Source organism: Hypanus sabinus, chromosome 1, assembly GCF_030144855.1.
Source record: "Hypanus sabinus isolate sHypSab1 chromosome 1, sHypSab1.hap1, whole genome shotgun sequence".
In the NCBI taxonomy this organism is placed as follows: Eukaryota; Metazoa; Chordata; class Chondrichthyes; order Myliobatiformes; family Dasyatidae; genus Hypanus; species Hypanus sabinus.
In genome coordinates, this window is record NC_082706.1 from 145,366,076 (window position 1) to 145,392,879 (window position 26,804).

Consider the following 26,804-nt stretch of genomic DNA (forward strand, 5'->3'; position numbering starts at 1 on the left):
CAAAGGTTCTGCAACTTCTCAGTCAGGATTGTGGGAATGATGATATTAAATGCTAAGCTATAGTCAATGTAGCTTGACATAGGTGTTTGTGTTGTCCTGGTGGTCTAAAGCCGAGTGGAGAGCCATTGACACAAAGGGAGGATGACACAACCGTGACTGACAAATGAAGTCAAGCCAACATAAAAGCTAAAGAGAGAACATATATTCAAGCAAAAATTAGTGGGAAGTTAGAGGACTGGGAATTGTCAAAAACCAACAGAAGGCAACTAAAAAATCTAAAAGGGAAGAAAAGAAAAAATATGAAGGTAAGCTAGCCAAAAATATCAGAGGATAACTGAAGTTTTTTTCAGTGATATAAAGAGTAAAAGAAAGTCAAGAGTAGATATTGGACCGCTGGAAAATGATGCTGGAGAGTAGTAGTAATGGGGGACAAGGAAATAGTGGTTGCACTGAATACGTATTTTGCGTCAGTCTTCACTGTGGAAGAGAGTAGTAGTATGCCAGACGTTTGAGTGTCAGAGGACAGAAGTGAGTGCAGTTGCTATTACTAGGGAGAAGGTACTTGGGAAACTGTACTACACCCCAGGATACTGTTAGAGGTGGCTGAAGAGATTTTGGAGGCATTAGTAATGATCTTTCAAGAATCACTAGATTCTGAAATGGTTTCAAAGGACTGGAAAATTGCAAATGTTACTTTACTCTTCAAGAAGGGAAGGAGGCAGAAAGAAGGAAATTATAGGCCATTTATTCTGACCTCAGTGGTTGGGAGGATGTTGGAGTTGATTATTAAGGATGTAGTTTGTGGTGCTTGGAGGCACATGATAATATATGTCAAAATCAGCTCGGTTTCCTTAAGGCAAAATCTTGCCTGACTGATCTGCTGGAATCCATTGAGGATAATACAAGCAGGATAGACAAAGGAAGAATAGTTGGATGCTATGTATTTGGATTTTCAGAAGGCCTTTGATAACGCTCCACACATAAGGCTGCTTAACAAAAAAAGTCATGGTATTACAGGAAAGATACTAGCACAGACAGAGCATTGGCAGATTTGTAGGATCCAAAGAGTGGGAATAAAGGGAAACTTTTCTGGTTGGCTGCCGGTGTTCCACAGGGGACAGTGTTGAGGCTGCTTCTTTTTATTTTGTACATCAATGATTTGGATGATAGATGGCTTTGGGGACAATGTTAAGATAGGTGGAGGAGCAAGTACTGTTGAGGAAACAGGGAGGCTGCAGAAAGATTTAAGACAGATTAGAAAAATTGGCAAAGTGGGAAATGAAATATGGTGTTGGGAAGTATATGGTCACGCATTTTGATAGAAGGAATACAAGAATAGACTATTTTCTAAACACAGAAACATAGAAAATAGGTGCAGGAGTAGGCCATTCGGCCCTTCGAGCCTGCACAGCCATTCAGTATGATCATGGCTGATCATCCAACTCAGAACCCTGTACCTGCTTTCTCTCCATACCCCCTGATCCCTTTAGCCACAAGAGCCATATCTAACTTCCTCTTAAATATAGCCAATGAACCGGCCTCAACTGTTTACTGTGGCAGAGAATTCCACAGATTCACCACTCTCTGTGTGAAGAAGTTTTTCCTCATCTTGGTCCTAAAAGGCTTCCCCTTTATCCTTAAACTGTGACCCCTCGTTCTGGACTTCCCCAACATCACAAACAATCTTCTTGCATCTAGCCTGTCCAATCCCTTTAGAATTTTATATGTTTCAATAAGATCCCCCTTCAATCTTCTAAATTCCAGTGACTATAAGCCCAGTCGATCCAGTCTTTCTTCATATGAAAGTCCTGCCATCCCAGGAATCAATCTGGTGAACCTTCTCTGTACTCCCTCTATGGCAAGAATGTCTTTCCTCAGATTAGGGGACCAAAACTGCACACAATATTCTAGGTGCGGTCTTGTACAACCGCATAAACGGGGAGAAAATGCAAAAATCCAAGGTGCAAAGGGACTTGGGAGTCCTCGTGCAGGATTCCCTATAGTTTAATTTGTAGGTTTAGTCAATGGTGAGGAAAGGCAAATGCAATATTACTAGTAATTTTGAGAATATAAAAGCAAGGATGCAATGCTGAGGCTTCCTAAGGCACTGGTGAGGCCTCACTTGGAGTATCGTGTGCAGTTTTGGGCAACTTATTTAAGAAAGTATGTACTGACAAGGAAAGCATTCAGAAGAATTCCATGAACAAAAGACTTATCAAATGAGGAGCAATTGATTGCTTTTACTCGCTGGAGTTTACAAGAATGAGGTTTAAATCTCATTGAAGCCTATCAAATGTTGAAAGGCCTAGATAGAGTAGATGTGATGCTTCCTATGGTGGGTGACTCTAAGACCAGAATAGAGGTGTCCATTTAGAACAGAGATGAGGAGTAATTTCTTTAGCCAGAGGGTGGTGAATCTGTGGAATTCGTTGCCACAGATAGGCCAGGTCATTGGGTGCACTGAAGACAGAGGTTGATAGGTTCTTGATTGGTTAGGACGTGAAAGATTATGGGGAGAAAGCAGGAGAATGGGGGTTCAAAATGATCAAAGTGGACATAGTATTGTTAAACTGAGCTAATAATGATTAGGGTAAGGTTATTCTAGTAAAGTCCAAAACAGACTGGTTGAAGAAAAGTAGCTGTTCAAGAACAGTGGTTGTGGGACTTCAGGCTTCTGTACCTCCTGCTCAATGGTAGCTGCTAGGAAATAGCATGACCTTGATGGTGAGTAGCTTTGCTGATGGATGTTGCCCTCTTCAGGCAGCACCTCCTATAGATCCTACTGATGGTGGGGTAGGATATGCCAGTGATGTAATGGGCTGATCCCCCTACTGACAAAAGTCCAAGTGCGGAGGGAGAGGGAGAGAAGTGGAATGAACCGTTCACTGAGGTTTAATAAGAACTGTACAGAACAAAATCAAAATAATAACTGCTAGGCCAACAGGACTGAGAACTACAACTCTCAAAATCTCACACCGTCACTGTGGCTTGGAAGCAGTAACTTAAGTACTAAATTTGTTACGTATTAATGTATATTTTGACTCTTACGGGTTGCTATCAAGTTTCCTGTGTGTAACATTCTGAACATAATGTGAGAGGGCATTCTGGGTAGACGACTTACAAGTAAAATAAACAGCAGCACATTTGTTCCTCATCTCGTCTCTCACGTGTGTTATTCACGGCCACCCAGCTTCCCAGTACCACAAACATAACAAAATTAATACCGCTCATTTACAGCATCAATCTAAATTGTAATCTTCTTTCTCAGAACGTGGACTAAGTTAAGTAGAGTGTTGCTGTCACTGTACTTCTGTCAAGACTTGACAAGCCTGAAACGAAAGGAAGTGAGTTAAATACATTTGTGAAGAAACCCAAATTGGCTGGAATGTGAGGTTGCCAGTTTCTTCCAGCTTCCCGCCTGGATTCTGTGGCAGTGTCTGCAGTTGTGACAAATACCCTCAACAGCTCCTTCCATAACATGGGGCTGTACTGAATAAGGTGAGGGCAACCCATTACACAAGAAATTGATCTGCTCCTTCTGTGCAATGTGAGACATCGAGGTCACTTCTGGAGTCCATTTGTGCAAGAAATGTGTCCTGCTGCAGCTCCTGACATTCCTCCGGGAATTGTGGATGGATTCACTGCTGGAGCATCCATGATGCTGTGGATATTGTATATTCATTGTCAATAATGAGAAAGGTAAGAAGGGGAATGAGGTCCTCCCACAGATTTAGAGGACATTGGTTTTTGAGAGACATTGAGGCCCTGGTTAAGAAAAAGGAGGAGGTCCATAGTAGGTATAGGCAGATAGGAACAAATGAGGTACTTGAATATTAGAAATGCAAGAGAATACTTGAGGAAATCAGGAAAGCTAAAAGAAGATATGAGGTTCCTTTAGCAGACAAGGTGAAGGATTCTTCAGCCCATGATGTTGTGTTGACCTTTTAACCTACTTCAAGTTCAATCTAACCTTTCCTTCCCACTTAGCCCTCCATTTTTCTTTCATCCATATACCTGAGGTCTTTTAAATGGTCCCAATGTTTCTGCCTCTACCATCACCCTGCAGTGTGTTCCATACACCCACCACTCTGAATAAAGAACCTATCTCCGACATCCCCCTATACTTTCCCCCAGTTCTTAAAATTATGCGCCCTCATATTAGCCATTTCAACCCTGCAAGAGAGTGACAATCTATGCCTCGTAACATCTTGTGCACCTCTGTCAAGTTACATCTTGCTTTCCTATGTCCCAGAGAATGGACCTAGCTCACGCAACCTATCCTCAGAAGACATTTTGGTCTCAGGTCAGGAAATGCTATGGTTTCCAGGGGTTTTCCGTTTCCAGCCCTATTGCTCATAATCACTTTTTTTTACCTACTACATACGATTCAGCATTCCAGGTTTGGTATAGGAAGGGCATTAGACATTTTGAAGATCTTTTCATTGATAATCGCTTCGCTTCTTTTCAGCAGCTCTCTGTTAAGTTCAATCTGCCCCATGCTCATTTTTTCAGATATCTCCAAATTCGACACTTTATTGCTCCTTTAATTCCTAACTTCCCTGAAATGCCTGCGAAAAATGCTATGGACCTATTTCTTTCCATGAATCCACTAGGTAAAGGCTTAATATCAATCATCCGAGATAAACTAGCAGCCTTACAACGGGCCCCCATGGATAAAATCAAAATGGCCTGGGAGCAGGATTTAAATATCTCCTTATCTGAGGAGAGCTGGGATTCAGTTCTCAAATCGGTTAACTCAACCTCTCTTTGTGCTCGCCACTGCCTTTTACAGTTTAAGATTGTTCAAAGAGCCCATTTGTCTAAATCTAAACTATCTTGATTCTACCCTAGCGTTAGTCCGCTCTGTGATAAATGCAAGAGGGGCGTGGCCTCTCTCATCCATACGTACTGGTTCTGTCCTAGCTTGGAGAAATTCTGGAAAGATGTCTTCACTACGTTATCGTGTATTCTGAATCAGCACCTAGAACCAAACCCCTTAATTGCTCTGTTCGGTTTTTGGGGCGAGACAGATTTATGTCTGAGTCCGACCAAATACCGAATATTATCCTTTGCCTCTCTCCTGGCTAGACGCTTGATCCTCCTCAGATGGAGAGATGTTGCCCCGCCCACTCATGCTCAATGGCTTAATGACATCATGGCCTGTTTGGACCTCGAAAAAATTCATTATTCAGTTCTCAATTCGGATCTAAAGTTCCATAAGGTCTGGGGACCTTTTATCGAGTACTTTCATAACCTTCCTCTTAACTAGGGTTTTTTTTTCCGGTCCCTTGCTTTCAGCTCCTTTTTTTTCTGGTAGAAGGCATTATTACCCTTTGTTGCTGAGTGTATTCACAGTCTGGGAGCTTGGCTGTCCTGACTTATACTCTCTATATTGTGTTGTGGTTGGTCTGGAGTTGCTGTTGTTTTTTCTTGTGTTGTGGGGCTTGGGGAGGACACTAAGCTTACTTGTCTTTAATTCAGGTGCTTTTTTTTGCTAAATTCTCTTCCTTTGTAGGATATTGTTATTGTATGCTTAATTTTGCACTGCTTTAATGTTCCTCATTGGGATTTGTGGTTTTTAATTTGTAAAATGTTTTGAAAAACTAATAAAATTTAAAAAAAAAGACGACATTTTGGTAAACCTCCTCTGCAGTGTCTCTAAAAACATCCTTCCTATTAATGAGACAACCAAAACTCTAAGTGTGGTCTAACCAGAGTTTTGTAGAGCTGCAATATTACCTCACAACTCTTGAACTTTACCCCACGACTAACAAAAGCCAAAACACCAAATGCCTTCTTACCATAATATTAACGTGTGGTATTTTTGAAGGATTTATGGATAAGGAGCCCAAGATCCCTCTATTTCCCCACACTGTCTCTTCTAGATTACATGAGTGACTGCACTTCCAGAGAATGTCAGATTTGGTATGTCCTGAGAAGGTGGGGGTGCAAGTTTCTGTCAGTTTAGCTGTGTTTAGACAATGGAAAGACAAAAAGATCAATTCTAAACTTGCAGACTTGGTTAGAATTATTGCTCATGTATAACAGAAAGAGACAGCTCATCAAATCCATGCTGGCTCCCAGCAAAGCCACACATATAGATATGCAGAATGGAAAGAGGCCCTTCAGCCCAACTTGTTCATACTGACCAAGTTGTCAACTTGAGCTGAATCACATTTCCCTGCTTTTGACCTTTATCCCCCCTCATCCTTTTTGATCCATGTACCTGTCTAAATGTATTTTAAATGTCATAATCTCCACTTGAACCTCGTTCAACCCACCACCCTTAGTGTGAGAAATTTGCCCTCAAGTCCTCTTTAAGTCTGATGTAGAGTTTCAACTGGAAATATTGACAGTTCCTTTCTAAAATGCCATTGTTCTCATAGTTCAACTTTCTTTATTGTTGTTTGCATAATTACCTATGTGCAAATATTCAGTGCGTTTTCAATAATTTGTTGTATAGCTGGTTCTGTATTTTTGTACTTCTGTAATTTTGGTAGATTTTGGTCTGCAGTCCGTGTCACACCAGTATAAATGAACTGCCTCATAGACTGTTCTTAACAAACATCTTAATCTGTCTGATCTGAGCTATCTTTCAGTATAAAGAGAACCACAAGACAAAGTTCTGTCTTTCTTCATTCTTCCTTACGTGAGAGTGAGTTTGTTACTATTATTTATTTGTTAAGAATACCTAATAAATCACTTGCAAGCAATAATATTATTTCCAGATCCAATGACAGGTTAGTTGATTGTATGGTGCAGGATAGAAGGGTTTAGATCTCAGGATCTGAGGAAGTGGAGGGATGGGTTAGTAGATTTGCTGATGACACAAAGATTGAGGGTGTTGTGACAGTGTTGAGGACTGTCAGAGGTTACAGCAGGACATTGATAGGATGCAAAACCAGGCTGAGAAGTGGCAGATGGAGTTCAACCCAGATAAGTGTGAGGAAGTTTATTTTGGTAGGTCAAATATGATGACAGAATATCGTATTAATGGTAAGACTGTGGTTAAGAAGGCATACAGTGCATTGGCCTTCATCAATCGTGGGACTGAGTTTCGGAGCCAAGAGGTAATGTTGCAGCTATATAGGACCCTGATCAGAGCCCATTTGGAGTACTGTGCTGAGCTTTGGTCACCTCACTACCGGATGGATATGGAAGCTATAGAAAGGGTGCAGAGGAGATTTACAAGGATATTGCCTGGATTGGGGAGCATGCCTTATGAGAATAGGTTGAGTGAACTCGGCCTTTTTTCCTTGGAGTGGCAGAGGATGAGAGGTGACCTGATAGAGGTGTATAAGATGATGAGAGGCATTGATCGTATGGAGTCAGAGACTGTTTTCGCAGGGTCTAACTGTGAATGGCTAACACGAGAGGGCACAATTCTAAGGTGCTTGGAAATAGGTACAGAGGAGATGTCTGGTAAGTTTTTTTAATGCGGGGGGTGGTGAATGTGTGGAATGGGCTTCCAGCGACGGTGGTGGAGGTGGATATGATAGGCTCTTTGAAGAGATTCCTGGATAGGTACATGCAGCTTAGAAAAATAGAGGGCTATGTGTAACCCTAGGTAATTTCTAAAGTAAGTACATGTTCAGCACAGCATCATGGACCTAAGGGCCTGTATTGTACTGTAAGTTTTCTATGTTCTATCACTCAGATCACTCAAGGAAGTTGGAACCTAAACAAGGCAGAGAGATTGCACCGGGACTGAAAATGGACTAACATCCTTATGGAAAGGATTCCAATGGCATTATAGAAGGGTGAAACTAGACTAGCAGGGGAATCATGTACAGGAGTAGAAGTGCATTGGGGGCTGGTGAAATCAAATATTGAAAAGAAACTAAGAGAGTCTTATAAGCAAAGCAAACAGCCCTGTCCTGGTCCAACTAAGAGGTGGTGGCAAATATGATAGAGTCATTTAAGAGGCTCTTCGATAAGCATGTGAATAAATAGAGAATGGAGGAATGTGGACACTGTGCAGACAGAATGGATTAGTTTAGCTTGGCAATTACTTACTAGTTTATCAGTTCTGCACAACATCATGGGCCTGTTCCCGTGCAGTACTGTTCTATGCTGTACGTAGAACAAAAAGGAAGCCATCGCTGTGCAGCGGTTATACTAGAGATTTAACAATAAGCATAAAAGAGAAGAGCAGGTATTAGACAAATCATAGAGTACTTTGGTAAAGTGCCAGATGATGTCGAGTTCCCCAGGACTATTCAGGACCATCTTTGTGGGAATGTGCATGCAGGCAAGATTTCTAATCAATGTGTAGCTGTGTGCTGCTGGGGAAGGAATGGGACTGGTCCAAATCATTGGCAATGCACCTGGGCAGAGGTTACAATGTCAGTGGGAGAGCATTTCATAGATGGTGACCATAACTAAGTTTCAAAGAAACTTTGTAAAAGGATGTCCAAAAATTAACACCTGAATCTTATATAGCAGGTTTCAATATCATGAGAGATCTTGGCAAAGTAGAATGAAGACCTGCAGGTAGATTTACAACCAACTAATGGGAAGTTTTTACATGGGTCGGTGTGAAAGTTCGGGGCCAATGAGTGAAATGGCAGCAAATCCAGGTAAGGGATATCGAAGCTAAAGGAAGATAATGGCAGATATGCTGAATTGTGAATAGGGAAGCACTTTGGAGTATAGAATGTGCTCTTCTTGTTAATACCACTGGGGAAGGGGCAAAGGAGCGTGAAGACCCACACTCAATAATTCAGGAAGTTTCTTCCCTCTGCTATCAGATTTCTGAATGGTCCATGAAACATAAATATTACCTTGTTAATCCTTTCTTCACACTATTTATTTATTTTTAAAAAATTATACTAATCTTATGTCTTTACACTGTATTGCTGCCATAAAAGGTCAAATCTCATGCCATAAATGTCAGTGGTAATAAACTTGAATCCAATTCTGGTTCTGATTATGATGATTAGCAGGTTTTTGTTAGTCGGAGATCTTGTCTGAACAATTCAAATTAATTTTTTGAAGAGGTAACAAAAAGCAAGGGGAGTGGATCTAAAGCTGGCTTACTGACAGAAAGGAGTTGTGATTCGAAGCCTGTGACTAGTGGCATACCACAGGCATGAGTAGTGGGACCTTTACTCCTTGGGTAAAGATTAAAGATTTAGATATTGTGTGATTAGTAAGTTTGCAGATTACACAACAAAATGGTTGTATGAAGATAGCAAGAACAGTTTTTGGTTATGGGAAAATATTGATCAGTAAAACGTGTAGAGCAATGGCAGATGGCAGGTAGTCTTGTTAAGTCAGAGACAATCATTGGGAACATACACAATGAATAATAAGTTCCAGTCATTCCTGAAAATGAATGGAATAATATGTCTTACATCTGCACCATTGCCACCCAGCTACAAATGGCTTGGCAGAAAGGTTGGTCCAGGCTCTAAAGAATGCACTGTGTGCAACGTCAGCAGAAATACATGGAAGCTCACTATTCCTCCTTGCATATCGAAATGCAGCACACTCCACAATAACAAGTCACCAGCTATGCTGTTCCTGGGTTATCTCTTACAATCACATTTGGATCTTCTCAAACCCAATCTCAGAAGGTGATTACAGGACAAACAGCTGAGACAAACTGAGGACTCAAGGAGGTTTGATGGTTCACTCCTATACAAGTGGTCCTGGCGAGGGATTACAGAGGTGATCAAAGTAGATTCTTGGAAAGATTGAGGACAGAGTAGGACTCCTCTCCTATACAGTGGAGATTGCATCTGATGTCATCTGGAGGCAATACATTGATCAGTTGAGGAAAGCAGAGTCCAGAGCTGTCAGAACCACTTCCTGCAGTCCCAGAGTCAACTCCTGCAACCATCATGGAGGAAGCCCCAGTACCTGAGATCACAATCACGTTTCTCCTGCCAAGCAGTGACACATCCTTCCCCACCCCAGCTCAGGAAAGATGTTAACCCACAACAGTAAGAAATCCTCTACTGGAATTAAATCTTTAGGCTTGAAGGGACAATTTAAAATTTACTATGTTTTGGATGTCTATATAGTCATTGTAATATACAGTATACTGTATATGCATTCTTTATTGAGCTGGAGTTTATAGCTAAGCAAAGAGGAGTGTTGTATATTTAATATTTCAGTAATACGAGTAATATTGTAAATATATTGTTTGATCAAGCAATCCTTGCTGTTCATCGATTACATGTAAAAGTATGTGAATGGTATATGTAATAACGCCACCACATCATATGTGCGCCCCACTAAAGTAAAGAAGTAAAAATGTGCTCCTGTGTTTTGATTAGAATTTGGAGTTACAAAGCCTAAAAATAATAAACCAGTTTTCCATGTTTCATGAACTAATTTTTATAAAATTGCCCCAAAGAGTTGAGAGCTGGGGTATCTAGTGATGATTGTATTAAAGGTTAAATCAGTACACGGCAGCAGATCTGTCTCTTTGTCTCAAGCACGAGAAAATCTGCAGATGCTGGAAATACAAAGCAACATACAAATACTGGAGAAGCTCAGCAGGCCAGGCAGCATCTGTGGAAAAGAGTTGGCATCTTGGACTGAAATGTCAACTGCTTACTCTTTTCCATAGATGCTACTTGGCTTGCTGAGTAACTCCAGCATTTTGTGTCTGCTGTCTGCTGTCTCTTATCATCCTAGGTTGAATGATGCTGCCAATGGATGAAGACACTTCACTACCTATGGTGTGAGGGTGGGACATTGGCACCACATGCCAGTGACAGTGGTGATTGCTCTGAGTAATCCTCTCACTGCATTATAGAGGCAAAGGCTTCATGACTCTAATAACTCCAAGGTCTTGGACAGAAATTCCACCAGGGATGAGATAAAACTGAATTCTGGGTATCTGCAGACACAAAAGATAGCAGATGTTGGAATCTACAGCAACAAACTATCTGCTGGAAGAACTCAGCAGATTGAACAGCCTCTGGTAGGGGTGAGAAAAGGAATGTTGACAGCTCATCCAGCAGGTTATGTGTTGCTCAGGGAAATCTGCAAGCTGACCTTGAAAAAAAACACATAATGGTGTTCAGAGAAAGAAAACAGTCTCCTTGACCTGTCTATCCTGGCCAGAATGTGACAACGTTCCATATGTGCCAATAACCCCCAGTGCTCTCAGGACAACTGAGACAATTAGTCATACCCTCCCATGCCAAAATGAAGGCCACCCCCACCAATCCACTCCTCACAGACCACAACATTCAAAATACCAAGAAATGTTGCAATGATATGAGACACAGACAAAGTGAGAGTATTTCCCTTGTTTTTTAAATTTATTCCCAGGTATTTTATAATCCCTTCCAAAACTCCTCCTTGGACTGCTACAGCCATGGTAAATTACCAACCAGATTTGTAAGTGTTTGGGACTCTAGCTCATGAATATATCTTCTTGTGGTAAACATATCCAGCACCACACCCCAACCTCGTAGCAACCCTACAAACACACGAAGATTATTTTAAAAATCCTATTTGACTTCAACACACACACACCACCCTGATGCTGATGGACGTGTCAGAATTTCAGCAATTCCTCATTCATTCACATATTAAACCCACAATCCCATTGACCCCCAAACCCACCATTCAAAACCTAACCAAATTTAAAGTACTAAACCTCTGCCCCTTCTCTTCATCAATCCCACATCCCTACCCAGCTGGGATTAAAGACTTGCATTCTGCACACCATCTACCTACAACCCACACACTAACAGACAATTACCATTGAACTACAGTCAAACACACCCAGCGAGATGAACCCACTTCAAGGACTGTGCAATTAATTCAACTCTCACAATTACCAGCAGGTGGAGGGCAGCTTTTTACTGCTTCCTCTCTCTCCTCACCTGACTATGAATAGTCAACAGTGTCCTCAGTCCATCAACCAAAGAGAACTATGCCCACTCCTATCCTACACCCCTTCACAGAGCAGTTGGAAATCTCTAAGGGGACAATGATAGGAAACCCTTTTCACTAACCCCCCACTAAGAATACCGTATAAAATCCTCAAATGGTTAAATTAAATTTACATCATGCAAAAGTAAAGAGTGGTTAAAGTGAATGCAGTGGGCAGGCAGGCCTGTGAGTTCGAGCTCATTTGCCTCCTCACAGCTAGCAGCCTTATAAAACACTCCCTGCACCTCTGGCCCTCGACGGTGGTAGTGAACACACAACACACACCAAAGCAACACCCCAGGGCTCTTTCAACAGCAGCCCCCTTCCTCACTTGGCCCTGTGTTGATTAGGAGTGCAGGCAAATAGCTACACCATAAAGTGAGTCCAAATCCTGGAAATGCCTCTCCATTGACACTGTGGGAGCACTGACCCCCGAGGTGTTAGTTAATAAACAGGGCTCTGTGATCATTAGATCTTGCAAAGTCCAGTGGCCAACGACACAAGTTGGAGCGGAGGTACCCACACAACTGTTCAGTGCTGCTCTCTACCCCTGCCAGCCAGATCTGGGGTGGGAGGGGGAACCTCTCACTATACTCAGAGGCCTCGGGCTGTCTGTTGGGGGAGTTGGAGCATTGAGAACAGTTTACTTTACCCATGGTATGTCTGGAGACCCCACCTGTGCCTCCCCCTCAGTCAGAGAGGGAAACCCAAAACCCCTCACTTCCTTCAACTTTGGAAGGTAGTGAGAGGCAAACGATGGGGTGGTTAGCATTCACTCCACAAGGGCTAGTGAACACTCAGTTCAAACTCCACAAAGACTGACCTTTTGTGAAACTTCCTGTGAAAATATCCAGTAGCTCATTGCTTACAGTCTACCGTCTCCAGAGATGGTGCAAGACATGTGGCAGTAGTTAGCATGTGAACACACAAAAAGCAAATAAAAACAATAAAACCAGGAGACACACTCGCTACACTCCAAAGGAAAAAGGGAAGGGGGAAAGAAATAATCAGAGCAATTCCAGAATTCCCAACAGGATCGGCGCTACAATCTGCCGAGGTCTGATTGCCAGCGGAGGCCGCTGCTGACTCTCCAAGTACAAACGGGAGGAGGTACAAAAGTATCTAGTCTTTGATCGTCATAACTGCACGTCCAGGAGTCTCTTTTGTAAATACTGTTTAACTTCCTCGATCCCATTCAGCTTTTCCAGCTCATGGTAAGGCAGCTGTAAAGGAAAAGCAGAGACACAGGGTCAGAGACCAGTATGCAGTCCCTCCCTGCCCCAACACCGCCCAGACTGGGGAACAGACAGTGTCAGTTGTGGGTACAGTGGCGCGGCAGTCCCACAGCAATAGAGACCCTGGTTCTGTTCTGAGCCTAAGTACTATCTCTTTGGTTGTATACAATCCGCTTGTGACAGCATCTTTTCCCTGTGCACTCCAATCTCGTGCTCTCTTTATGGTTGGTGTAAGCAAATGTTAAGATATGTCCATAACCTTTCTGGAGCAGGTTCTTTCACTGGATGGAAGATGGGACAGTTCAGAAGCACAAAAGTAGAATACACAGCCGGAGATCAGGACCACTGATACACAGACTGGCTGGAATTGTTTCCACTGGAGTGGAAGGGGCTAAGGAGCAATCTCATAAGATCACGAGCTGTTTTAGGTTAGGTGATGGAGGCAGAAGCATGTTTGCTGTGGTGTTCCAGATTCCTGCCACATCCCAAAGGTCAGCTGGTCGGTCCCAAATGAGCCATTTTCTTTCCTTAGTTATTCCCCACTTTTATCTAATTATAATACAGACTCTCAGAGGTGCTCCCACGCAAAGCAGCACACTATCGAGTGAAGTCTGTATCAGGTCAGTGTAAGAGTAATCCAACCTCTTCTACTCCCTGCCTTCTCTCAGTGGTTGTAATGGCTGTGTTGTCTAAACAGAAGAAAGATCTATTTTTTTTAGAAGTGGGGTCAAAGAATCCCAGAGGCAGAGTTTTAAATTGGGAAAGATCCAAAGGAAAGATGCTTCCATACAGCCTGGAACATTTTGCCCAAGAGTCATAGAGTAATAGAGCACAGAAGAAGCCTTTCAATTCAACTGGTTGGTGCCAACCTCAGCAACCACCCTGCTAGTTTCATTACCTATGTTCAGCCCATATCTCTCCAAGCTCTCTCCTCCATGAATGTGCAGTTAGACCGACCTCAACTTTTTTCCCTGGTAGCAGCTCATTCTGGATTCTCACTACCCTTTGTTTAACAAGTTACTTTTCAGATCTCATTTAAATCTCTCCCCCCTTGTCTTGTAAATGTGGCCTTTCCTTGGATTCCTCAGGCCTGAAGAAAAATATGACCATCCATCTTATCCACTCCCTTCATGATTTTATAAACTTCTGAGGTCACCCCCTCATTCTTCTGCACTCTATGATGGCCAACCTCTCCCTGTAAATAAGGGCCTCTAGTCCACGTAGCATCCTTGTAAATCTGTTCTGTACCCTCTCCAACTTAACAATGGGAAATTTGGAAGACCTCCAGACTCCCAGATAACAACATCTGCGCAAGTGCATTGAGCTGTGTCTCCTTATAGACTGTGTTAAGGAACTGGAGCTGCAGCTTGATGCACTTCATGCAGACATAATCATCAGGGAGACTGAGTAGGCGATAGGAGCTACAGGGATGTAGTCACCCCAACTTGCAGGAAGTGGGTCCCAGGGTGACTGTCAGAAGGAAAGGGAATAGGCAGCCAGGACAGAGTACCCCTATAACGCTTCAGATATTTTTCAAGCAGATAACCTTCCAGGGAAAAGCCACAGTGACTTTGGCACTGAGTCAGGCTCTGTGGCTCAAAAGGGAAAAGGGAAGAAGAGGAGTGCAGCAGTGACAGGATTCCATAATTAGAGGAGCAGAAAGTGTATTCTGTGAAAATGAAAGAGACCACCCAGATGGTATGTTGAGACCCAGATGCCAGGGTCAGGGTCGTCTCAGATCAGATCCATGGCTGTCTACAGGGAGAAGGTGAACAGCTGGAAGTCATGGTACATATTGGTACCAATGACTTAGGTAGAAAAAGGGAGGAAGACTTCACACGTATGACCGTGTGGCTAAGCACAGTTCCAATGCCATATTCAAGTTTGCCGACGACACCACTACCATTGGAAAATCAAAGGTTCCTGTAGGAAGAAGATTGAAAATCTGGCTGAGTGGTGTCATAACAACTACCTATGACTCAATGTCAGCAAGACCAAGGAGCTGATTATTGACTCAAGAGAAGGAAACCAGAGTTCCATGAGCCAGTCCTGATCAAAGGATCAGAAGTGGAGAGGGTCAGGAACTTTAAATTTCTTGATGTTATTTTGGAGGGCCCAGCACGCAAGTGCAATTATGAAGAAAGCATGGCAGCACCTCTACTTCCTTAGAAGTTTGCGAAGATTGGGCATGACATCTAAAACGCTGACAAACTTCTATAGATGTGTAGTGGAGAGTATATTTATTGGTTGCATCGGAGCCTATGGAAACAACAATACTCTTGAACAGAAAATCCTAAAAAAAGTAGTGGATACAGCCCAGTCCATCACAGGTAAAGCCCACCCAACCACTGAGCACATCGGTAGGAAACTCTGTAAGAAGAAAGCAGCATCCATCATCAGGAGCCCCTACCACCTACGACATGCTCTCTTCTCACTACTGCCATCAGAAAGAAGGCACAGGACCCTCAGGATTCACACCACCAGGTTTAAGAACAGTTACTACCCCTCAACCTGATTGAACTTCAGTCAACTTCAATTGTCCAATCATGAAAATATTCACACAACCAATGGAGACAGTTTCAAGGACTCTTCGAGTTCTCGATATTTATTGCTTGCTTATTTATTATTATTAACACTACTTCTTTTTCTATTTGAACAGTTTGTTGTCCTCTGCACTCTGGTTGAATGTCCTAGTTGGGCATTTTTCATTGTTTCTGTTATGGTTATTATTCTAAAGATTTATTGAGTATGCTCACTAGAAAATCAATGTCGGGGTTGTATATGCTGATATATATGTACTTTGATAATAATTTTACTTTGATTTTTGAGAAGAAAATAGGGAGTTAGGCAGGACCTCCAGGGTAGTAATCTCTGAATTGCTGCCCGTGTCACATGCCAATGAGGATACGAATAAGCTGATTTGGCAGATGAATCCATGGTTACAGAACTAGTGTAGGGGGCAGTGCTTCAGATTTCTGGATCATTGGGACCTCTTCTGGGGAAGGTATTACCTGTACAAAAAAAACTCCAAGTTAGACTTGAACCCATGGAAGACCAATATCCTTGTGGGCAGGTTTGTTCGAGCTTTTGGGAAGGGTTTAAACTAATCTGGCAGGGGGATGAGAACCAAAGTGATAAGGCAAAATTGTAGTCAGTGTAACGGTGCCAAAATCAAAAATGATAAATACAGGACTAAAGATATTATACCTGAATGTACACAGTAAATGGAATAGAGTAGATGATCTTGTAGCGTAGTTAAAGATTGGCAACAGGAATGCAAAGGTAAAAAAAAATGAAATCAAATCCTTAGAAAGAGGTGACATAAGATTGGAAGATGTTGAATCCTTATGGGATTGAGTTAAGAACCTCCAAGGATAAAAAGATCCTGATGGGAGTTATATACAGACCCCCAAACAGTGGCCAGGATGTTGGCTATAAATTAAAATGGGAGACAGAAAAGTCATGTAAAATGAGCAATGATGGGGGACTTAATATGAGGGTACATTGGGAAAATTCAGTTGGTGCTGGATCCCAAGGGAAGGAATCTGCAGAATGCCTATGAGATGGCTTTTTAGAGCAGCTTGTGTTTGAGCACATTAGAGAAATAGCAATTCTGGATTGGGTGTTATGTAATGATCCATATTTGATTAGGAAGCTTAAGGTAAAAGAACCCTTAGAAAACAGTGATCACAATATCATAAAATTGGCCCTGCAGTTTGAGAAAGAGAAGCTAAAATCAGATGCATCGGTATAACAATGGAGTAAGGGGAATTACAGAGGCATGAGGGAAGAGCTGGCCAAAGTTGATTGGAAGGGAACACTAGCAGGATGACAGCAGAACAGCAATGGCTGGTGTTTCTGGGAGAAATTCGAAAGACACAGGAAAGATACATCCCAAAGATGAAGCAACACACACACACACACACACACACACACACACACACACACACACACACACACACACACACACACACACACACACAGAGAAAATACTGGAGGAACTCAGCAGGTCAGGCAGCATCTATAGAAATAAATAGATTGTTGATGTTTCAGGCTGAGACTTGTTCAAGACTGAGAAGGAAGAGGGAAGATGCCATCATAAAAGGTGGCAGTGGGGTGAAAGAGGGTAGGTGAAGCCATTGGGAGGAATGGTCAAGGGCTGGAGAAGGAGGAATCTCATAAGAGAGTGAACCATAAAAAGGGAAGGAGTGGACCCAGGGGGAAGTAATAGGCATATGAGAAAAAGTAAAAGGTGAGAGTGGGATATAAGGGAAGGTTGGGGGTAGATTTGTTTACCAGAAGGGGAAATTGATATTCATGCCATTAGGTTGGAGGCAAGACAAAAAAGTGGATGAGGCATCCGTGGCTGACAAGTGAAGTCATGTATTATAGCAAACATTAGTGGGAAGGTAAAGCATTGGGAAGCTTTTAAAAACAACAGAAGGCATCTAAAAAAGCCATAAAAGAGAGAAGAAGAAATATGAAGGTAAGCTACCCAATAATATAAAAGAGGATACAAAAAGATTTTTCAGATATATAAAGAGTAAAAGAGGCAAGAGTGGATATCGCACTGCTGGAAAATGACACTGCAGAGGTAGTGGAGGATAAAGAAATAGTGGAAGAACTTAATAAGTATTTTGCATCAGTTTTCACCAGCAGAATGCCTGAAATGCAAGTGTCAGGGGGCAGTAGTGAGTGTCGTTGGAAGTACTAAGGATACTAAGGAGAAAATGCTTTGGAAGCTGAAAAAGTCTGAAGGTGGATAAGTCAACTGGACCAGTTGCACTTTACTCCAGGGTTCTGAAAGAGGTAGCTGAAGAGATTGTGGAGGCATTAGTATGGATATTTCAAGAATCACTGAATTTTGGAATGGTTTCTAAGGCCTGGAAAATTGCAAATGTCGCTCTACTTTTTAAGAAGGGACGTAGGCAGAAGAAAGGAAATTAAAGGCCACTTCAGTGGGTGGGAAGATGTTGGAGCCAATTGTTAAGGATGTGGTTTCAGGATACTTGGAGGCACATGACAAAATAAGCTGTAGTCCACATGGTTTCCTTAAGAGAAACTTTTGCCTGGCAAATTAGTTGGAATTCTTTGAAGAAATAACAAGCAGAGAGATTAAAGAGATTCACTAAGTGTTGTTTATTTGGATTTTCAAAAGACCATTAACAAGGTGCTGCACATGAGGCTGCTTAACAAAGTAAGAGCCCATGCTATTACAGAAAAAGTAGTAAAATGGACAGAAGATTGACAGACTTGCAGGAGGCAAAGACTGGGAATAAAGAGTGCCTTTTCTGATTAGCTGCTAGTGACTAGTGGTGTGCCACGGTGGTCGGTGTTAGAACCACTTCTTTTCACATTGTATGACAATGACTTGGACGAAGGAATTGATGGCTTTGTGGCCAAGTTTGCACACAAAACAAAGATAGGTGGAAGGGCAGGTGGCGTTGAGACGAGGCTGTCTGAAGTTACAAAAGGATTTAGGTTAACTGCCAAAGTGGGGAAAGTATTGGCTGATGGAATTTAACTTGCACAAATGAGAAATGATGTGTTTTGGGAAGTCAAACTAGAGCATGACTTATACAGTAAATGACGGGGCTCTGGGAGTGCTATAGAAAAGAGATCCAGGGGTACAACTAGTAGCTCCCTGAACAGTGAGATACATGTAGACAAGATGGTGAAGGTGGTGTTTGGCATGCTTGCCTTCATCAGACACTGATACAAAAGTTGGTGAGACTGGACCTGGAATATTGTGTGCACTTCTGGTAACCATACTACAGGAACGATGTGATTACACCAAAGAAGTTACAGGAAAGATTTACTAACATATTATTGGGACTGGAGAGCTTGAGTTACAAGGAGAGTCTTCAGAGACTGGGACTGTTTTTAGAACACAGAACAGCATAGCACAGGAACAGCCTATAATGCTTGTGTTGAAAACAACACTAAATTAAACTAATCTCTACTGCGTGCACAGGATTCAATTCTCCACATTACCCGCATATTCATGTGTTTATCCAACAGCCTCTTAAATACATCAATAGTATCTACTTCCACCACCACCCCTGGGAGACAGCACCTACCATAAATAATTGACCCAAAGTTTAAAGTTAAATTTATTATCAGAGCACATACAACCCTGAGATTCTTTTTCCTGCAGGCATACTCAGAAAATCTATAGAACAGTAACTATAAACAGGATCAATGAAAGAGCAAGAACATAGAAGACAACAAACTGCAAATGCAAATATAAATATAAACAAATAACAATAAATAACAAGAGCATGAAAAAATACCATAAATATTCCTTAAAGTGTAGTTATCCTCTTTTGGCTCTGGGAACATCTCAATACATGAGTGTGATTATCCTCTTTTGTTCAAGAATCTGATGGTTGAGGGGTAGTTACTGTTCTTCAACCTGGTGGTGTGAGTTCTGAGGCACTTCTACCTTCTATCTGATTGCAGCAACGAGAAATGAGCATGGCCTGGATAGTAAGGATCTTTGATAATGGATGCTGTTCTTCTACAACAGCACTTCATGTAGATGAGCTCAATGGTTGGGAGGGCTTTACCCACAACGTACTGGGCCAACCCCACTACATTTTATAGGATTTTCCAATCAAACACATTGGTGTTCCCAGACAAGGCTGGAATACAGCCTGTCAAAACATTTTCCACTACACATCTATAGAAGTTTGTCAAGGTTTCTGATGACATGCCAAATCTCCGCAGACTCCTGAGGAAGCAGAGGCACTGTCATGCTTATCTTACAATTTCTTTTGTTTGATGGGTCGAGGATAGGGGTTCTGAGATAGTGACGCTCAGGAATTTAAAGTTACTGACCCTCTCCACCTCTGATCCTCAATGAGTACTGGCTCATGGACCTCTGGTTTCCATCTCCATAAGTCTACAATCAGTACCTTGGTCACACAGTGAGAGGTTGCTGTTATGACACCACTCAGTCAAATTTTCAATCTCCCTCCTATATGCTGACTCATCACCACCTTTGATACGGCACGTAACAGTGGTGTCTTCAGCAAACTTGAATATGGCGTTGGAGCTATACTTGGCCAATCATCGGCATAAAGTGAGTAGAGCAGGGGGCACACAGCCCTCTGGGTGCACCTGTGTTGATGGAGATTGTGGAGATGATTTTGCCAATCCAAACTGACTGGGGTCTGCAAGTGAGGAAATCCAGGATCCAATTGCACAAGAGAGTATTGAGGCCCAGTTCTTAAGAGTTTAATGATTAGTTTTGAGGAGATGATAGTGTAAGATACTGAGCTGTAATCAATAAAATACATCCTGATGTATCCATCTTTGCTGTCCAGATGTTCCAAGGTTGTAAGAAGAGCCAATGTGATGAAATCTGCTGTGGACCGGCTGGCCCACACTTTCTTTAATAGTTCCCACTCTCACATTAAAGGCATGTTCTCCATTACTTGACATTTCAACCTGAGAAAAAGACTGTCTACTTGCTCTATGCCTCTCCTAACTTTATGAACTTCGATATCAGGTCTTCCTTCAGCCCTTGAAGCTCCAGAGAAAACAACACAAGTTTGTTCCATCTTTCCTTATATCCTCCAATCCAGACAGCGCAGCAAACTTCATGTCAATTCCATATCCTCCAATCCAGGCAGCATCCCTCTGCAACACCTCAACATCCTTCCTATTATGGAGGTACTAGAACTGCTCACAATATTCCAAGTACTGCTTAACCAAAGTTTCATATAGCTGAGAAAATGACTTCTTAATTATTCTACTTAACATCCTGACTAGTGAAAGTAAAGATGGTGTATACCACCTTAACTCCTTGTGTGGCCCCTTTCAGTAAACATGGTGTTCAACTTCAATGTTGTTATGGGCTTTCCCATTAATTGCAGACTTTCCTTTTACCATAGACCTCTGAAAGTGCAACATCTCACACCAACCTGAATTAAGCTCCTTCTGCCACTTCTCTGCCCATACCTATAATTGTTCTACATTGTCTGGAGCAAGAGAGCCTGGGATTTATAAAATCATGCCTATGAGTAGCTAAGTAGCTTGGTCAGGTTTTTATCTCAGGGTAGGGGAGGCCAAAATGAGAGAACAGAGCTTAGACAGGAAAGATTTAAAGGGGCTTGAGATTTTTCACACACAGCGTAATGGGTATACGGAACAAACTGCCAGTTGAAACATTAAAGGCAGGAACAATTACAATGTTTAAAAGATGCTCATGACATGAAAGGTTTAGAGAATAAAGGACCAAATGCAGACAAATGGGACTAGTCCAGGAAAGGCACCTTGGTCTGCATGAGTGAGTTGGGTTGAAGAGCCAGTGTAACCTACCTCTAAATCAGCATTTTTTCGAATGTCCTCTTAGGCAACTCAGTGTCAAGATTTGTTTATTAGGCTCCCGTGAAATGACTTGAGACTCTTACTTAGTGATTTACATGGCTACTGCTGAAATTCTTCCTAATTTGTGATAGATGGGGAGTAGCAAACATGCTGTCCAGTCGCTCTCTATTTCAGCATCTGTTATATTTGTTGCCCACATGTCCAGCAAACTTGTGCCAACTGATTCTCTCCAGGAATTATGACATCAATCCTTAAATGATCAACTAACTAGTTCCTTATTCTATTATCAATCTTTTATTTAAAGTTATTTTCAGTCTTCTTTACCAACACCAATCAATCAATCTTTTCTTGAGATCATCTAGCAAATTCCTCTCTTCCAGGTTGAACAGCCCATAACTTAGATCCTGACCTTGGAAACTGCTGTTGCTCCACCCACTTCATGTCTCCTGAGACCAGAACTTGACTGGGCTCAAGACTTCAGGGGAGGGTGGGTAAAGATGGCCTGGGTTTCTGTCCAAATCTAGAACAGGTGTTCAACAAACATCTACTCAAAACGTATTAAGGGACTGTCCAAAATAAGAACACATCATTGCTCAAACTTCCCAGGAGGCTAAAGAAATTTGGCATGTCTTCTTTGCCTCTCACCAGTTTTAATCAATGCACCGTAGAAAGCATCTTATCAAAATGCACACAAAATGCTGCAGGAACTCAGCAGGCCAGGCTGCATCTATGGAAAAAAGTAGTTCATGTTTCAGGCTGAAACCCTACAGCAGGACTGGAGAAAAAAAAAGCTGAGGAGTACATTTAAAAGGTGGGGTGAGGGAAGAAGGGGAGAGAAACACCAGGTGATAGGTGAAACCCGGAGAAGAAGGGATGAGGTAAAGAGGTGGGAAGTTGATTGGTGAAAGAGACAGAAGGCCATGGAAGAAAGGGAAAAGTGCAGTTGGGGGGAGAGGAAAAGCATCAGAGGGAGGCGATGAGTGGACAAGGAGATAAGGTGAGAGAGGGAAAAAGGGATGGGAAATGGTAAAGGGGGTAGGAGGTATGACTGGAAGTTTAAGATATCAATGTTCAATTTGATTTCTCAAACTTCTCGTAATGCCCACCACTCACCCCCTCCTTACCATTTGCCATCTCCTCTTCCCGAGGCACTTTTCTGGATTAATCACATCACCTGGCTACAAGCCCTTCATGCCTAATCAGTTCAAATGCTCATCTGGATACTTCTTCAATGCTGTCAGTTGACTCTGTGTCCACCAGTCTCTCCAGCAGTGTTCCAGATACCTTCATCTCTGGTCAGGATGCTGTTCATCAACTATAGCTCAGCATTTAACACCATCATTCCCACAATCCTGATTAAGAAGTTACAGAACCTGGCCCTCTAGACCTCCCTCTGCAGTTGGATCCTCAACTTCGTAATCAGAAGACCACAATCTGTGCAGATTGATGACAATATTGCCTCCTCGCTGACGATCAACACTGGTGCCCCTCAAAGGTGTATAGCTTACTGCTCTACTCTACACCCATGACTGTGGCTAGGAATTGCTCAAATACTACCTATAAATTTGTTGAAGATACACCTATTGTTGGTAGAATCTCCGATGGAGACGAGAGGGCATACAGGAGCAAGATATACCAACTAGTGAAGTGGTGTCACAGCAACAACCGTACACGCAACATCATTAAGACAAAAGAGTTGATTCTGGACTTCAGTAGAGCAAGATGAAAGAACACATACCAATCCTCATAGAGGGATCAGAAGTGCAGAGAGTGAGCAGTTTCAAGATCTCTGAGGACCAAACATGGTCCCAACATATTGATCCAGCTATGAAGAAGGCAAGACAGCGACTATATTTCATTAGGAGTTTGAAGAGATTTGGTATGTCAACAAAAACACTCAAAAATATTTATCGATATACTGTTAAGAACATTCTGACAAGCTGCATCACTCTCTGGTAATGGTGGGGGTGAGGGGCTACTGAAAAGGACCAAAAGAAGCTGCAGAGGGTTGTAAATTTAGCTGGATCCATCTTGTGTACTAGCCTACAAAGTACCTAAGACATCTTTAAGGAGTGGTGTCTCAGAAAGGACATTATTAAGGACGTCCAGCACTCAGGGCATTTTCTCACTGTTACCATCATGCAAGAGGTACAGAAACCTGAAGGCACACACTCAGTGATTCAGGAGCAGCTTCTTCCCCTCTGCCATCTGATTCCTAAATGGACATTGAACCCATGAACACTACCTCACTCTTTAAATCTATATTATTTGTTTTTGCATGATTTTTAATTCAATATACATATTCTGTAATTGACTGATTGATTTTCTTCTATATTATGGATTGCATTGAACTCCTGCTACTAAATTAACAAATTTCACGTCACATGCTAGTAATAATAAACCTGATTCTGATGAATAAGGCCCCCTTTAGATCTCTTCTAAATCTCTTCTCCTTTATCCTACATCTATGCCCTCTAGTTTATCTACCTCTGATACAGGATAAAGTTTCCTGTAGTCTCCCCTATCTCCTTCATAATTTTATTGACCATAATCATGTCCCCCTTTAACCCCCTCTGCTTTAGGGAGAACAGAGCGAACCTCTCCCGTCTGTCCTCAGAACTGAACTGCTTCATCTAGGTGAGAAGGAAAATTCCCAAGTAATTTGCAAATAAAACAAGAACCAAAAGAAGAGTAGTGCCATTAGGGAACAAACGTGCAAACTGTTTGCACTTTGGGAAGATGTGTAAGGAAGGACGCACACAGCAAATCAGAGATCTTAGTATCATAAGGCAGAGAAACTGGTCCTTTCACTCCCTCTCCTGACCGACCACAACTTCTATCCATATTCTGGACTTCATTGGGCTCACAACCCTCAAACTCCATTCCTCCCCAAATACCTGCAAAAAGTCACAAATGTTGACTCTGCCTCTAATCTCTGGTAGCTTGTTCCAGATAACCACCAACCCTCTGTGCAAAAAACACAATGGACTCTAGAGAGTACTGAGGAACAGAAGGGCCTCAGTGTAAAGTCCAATGATCCCTCAAGGCAGCAGCACAGGTAGATAGGGTGGTGAAGGTGGTGTACAGGATTCTTGCTTCATTCACTGGGGCAGGGATTACAAGACCAGGGAAGATGTCGTTCAACTGTAGAAAATACTTAGCTAGGCTACTGCAGCAAGACTGCACAGTTCCAGTTGCCAGTGTTTCATATGAGGAGATACTGGAGAGAAGGGGTTTACTTTGCTTGATAAGGAGGAAACTGAAAGGTTCCTGACAGAAACATACAAAATTATAAGATGAGTAGATGGAGTAAACAGCAATAATTTTCCCCACATCTGAGATGTCCAAAACCAGAGAGCACAGACTTTAAGATAAAGGCAGGTGGTTTACAGAATGGAGGAAGAATGTTTGAAACCTGACTGGTTATAATCTGAAACACACAGACTGAAAGGGTGATGGAGGCAGAGGCTCTTAAAGTCTGAGATGTATCTTGACAAATGCTGAGGCACAAAAGGCAACAGGCCAAGTGCCGGGGAACAAGATTAGTGAAGGTGGCCAGTGACGATGCATGGGTAAAAGGACCTGCCTCTGTCCTCTGTGACAAAGTGTGAGAAGGGAAATGATACTACTCTCAGCAGTGGGATTAGTCCAGAATCAATGTGGATGAAGCAGGGGAGCAGGATTCGTTTAGTATTACTTCCAAAAAAAAAGAGCCAGCACAGCTATGATAGGCCAAATGTCCTCCTCATGTGCCATAAATCTCTGCAGCTCAAAGGCTTCATGAAATGATGCACCATACCTGCAAAACGGTATATCCTAGTAAGCGCAGGTGTCGATCCCGCATTGCCCGAGATCCCACCAACACGTCCGAGTTGTGGCAGTAATGCCATTTGTCATTCACCGACATCACAATCCTGTGGGGAGGTGTGAAGGAGCAGTCCGTTACTGGAAATGTATGAACCTAATCAGCAGACTGGCCCAGAAAGCTCAAATCTTCTACCATTTATCCCCAGGGTCGACAAAACAAAGCTGCTACCACAAAGCCCAGCATCTTGTATCACAAACCAGATAGGCATTGACACAGATACAAAAAGCTTGTGCACTTTTTCCTCCTTCAATTCATTACATTTTATATATTGGATGGCCATTCACCCATCACCACTGTGCTGGCTCTTTGAAAGGTCTATGCCCTTAATTCTAGTACTCTTCTATCCCCCTCTCAGCTCAATGTAGGCACTGAAGATACCAGGAAAGCTAAAGGGCAAGCAGAAAACCTGTCTGCATAGGTCCCCATCTATCAAATTACCATGGTATCAAAAAAATGGCTAAAAGTTTATTAAAAAAATCACAAAACTGAATTATTTATAATTCGTCAACATAAAAGTTAGTTAGATCTATCTTATTGAATTATTTGCAATTCATGTGATATGCAAATGTAAGGCACTGAATGCAAAAGAACTGGATTTCCAAGAATCTTTTAATAAGTAACTGCACTTATACATTCAAGGCCATGGTCAGGGCATGTGAAATTTGGGGTCAGGCAGTGGAAGACAGAGCAAAGTGGCCTTAAACGAAGAAATAATGACAATTATCAGAATGGGAAGTGATATTCCACAGGCTTCAAAGCAAAGACCACAATTGCTCTATTGTCAGGAATGGCTCAGTCGTGGGAACTAAGGGAAAAAAAACTGCAAGGAATTTGGGGGTGGGTGGGGGGAAAGAACTTCTTTCTCCAGAGAGTAAACATCTCAGTACCACAAATAGTGGACACAGTTACAGGGCATTTACCACAACAGTATTGGTATCTTCATGGGGCAGTTAAATAAATATCTGACAGTGTAAGAACACAGAAGCACAAGTAGGCCATTCAGCCCCTTAAACCTACTTTGCTATTCAAAAGGATGATGGCTGATCCTCTGCACTATTTCCCTGCTCAATCCCTCACTCCTCTAATATCCAAGAATTTATAGATCTGTTTTAAATGCAATCAACGAGCAGCCCTCCACAGCACTTTGAGGTAGTTAATTCCAAAAATTCCATAATCTGAGTGAGGATTCCTTCCCTAATTTCACTACTATAACTTACCCCTCTCTCATCTGCAAACTAGTGGCTCACAGTTCCAGACTCCTGTCAGAGAAACAGCCTCTCTGCATTTACACTGTTGAGCCTCTAAGAACTTTGCATGCCTCAGCGAAGTCACTCTAATAATCTTGAACTCAATACTAAAACTCTAGCCTACAGCCACTCCTCATGGGACACCCTGCCATCACAGCCTCGTGAGTTTTCACTGAAGTACTTCCACAGTATGTATCTCTCTTTTCAGCACCCACTCAGGTG

General features: G+C 42.2%; 1 protein-coding gene across 3 annotated transcripts in view; it reads right to left on the reverse strand.

Moving 5' to 3' along the window:
- The window catches only part of fastk (Fas-activated serine/threonine kinase), a 92,764-nt gene that overhangs the window by 18,091 nt on the left and 47,869 nt on the right, over nucleotides 1-26,804 (reverse strand). Inside the window, exons 9-10 of one of the 3 annotated variants that reach the window (XM_059978356.1) lie at nucleotides 25,267-25,381; nucleotides 9,329-13,121 (exon numbers count right to left, since the gene is read on the reverse strand). In XM_059978356.1, the coding sequence (XP_059834339.1) occupies nucleotides 13,035-13,121; nucleotides 25,267-25,381 (202 nt within the window). In that variant the 3' untranslated portion in view covers nucleotides 9,329-13,034. Of the gene's footprint in view, nucleotides 1-9,328; nucleotides 13,122-25,266; nucleotides 25,382-26,804 lie in introns of those variants that run through there. The other 2 variants (XM_059978366.1, XM_059978374.1) reach the window with 2 other exon arrangements.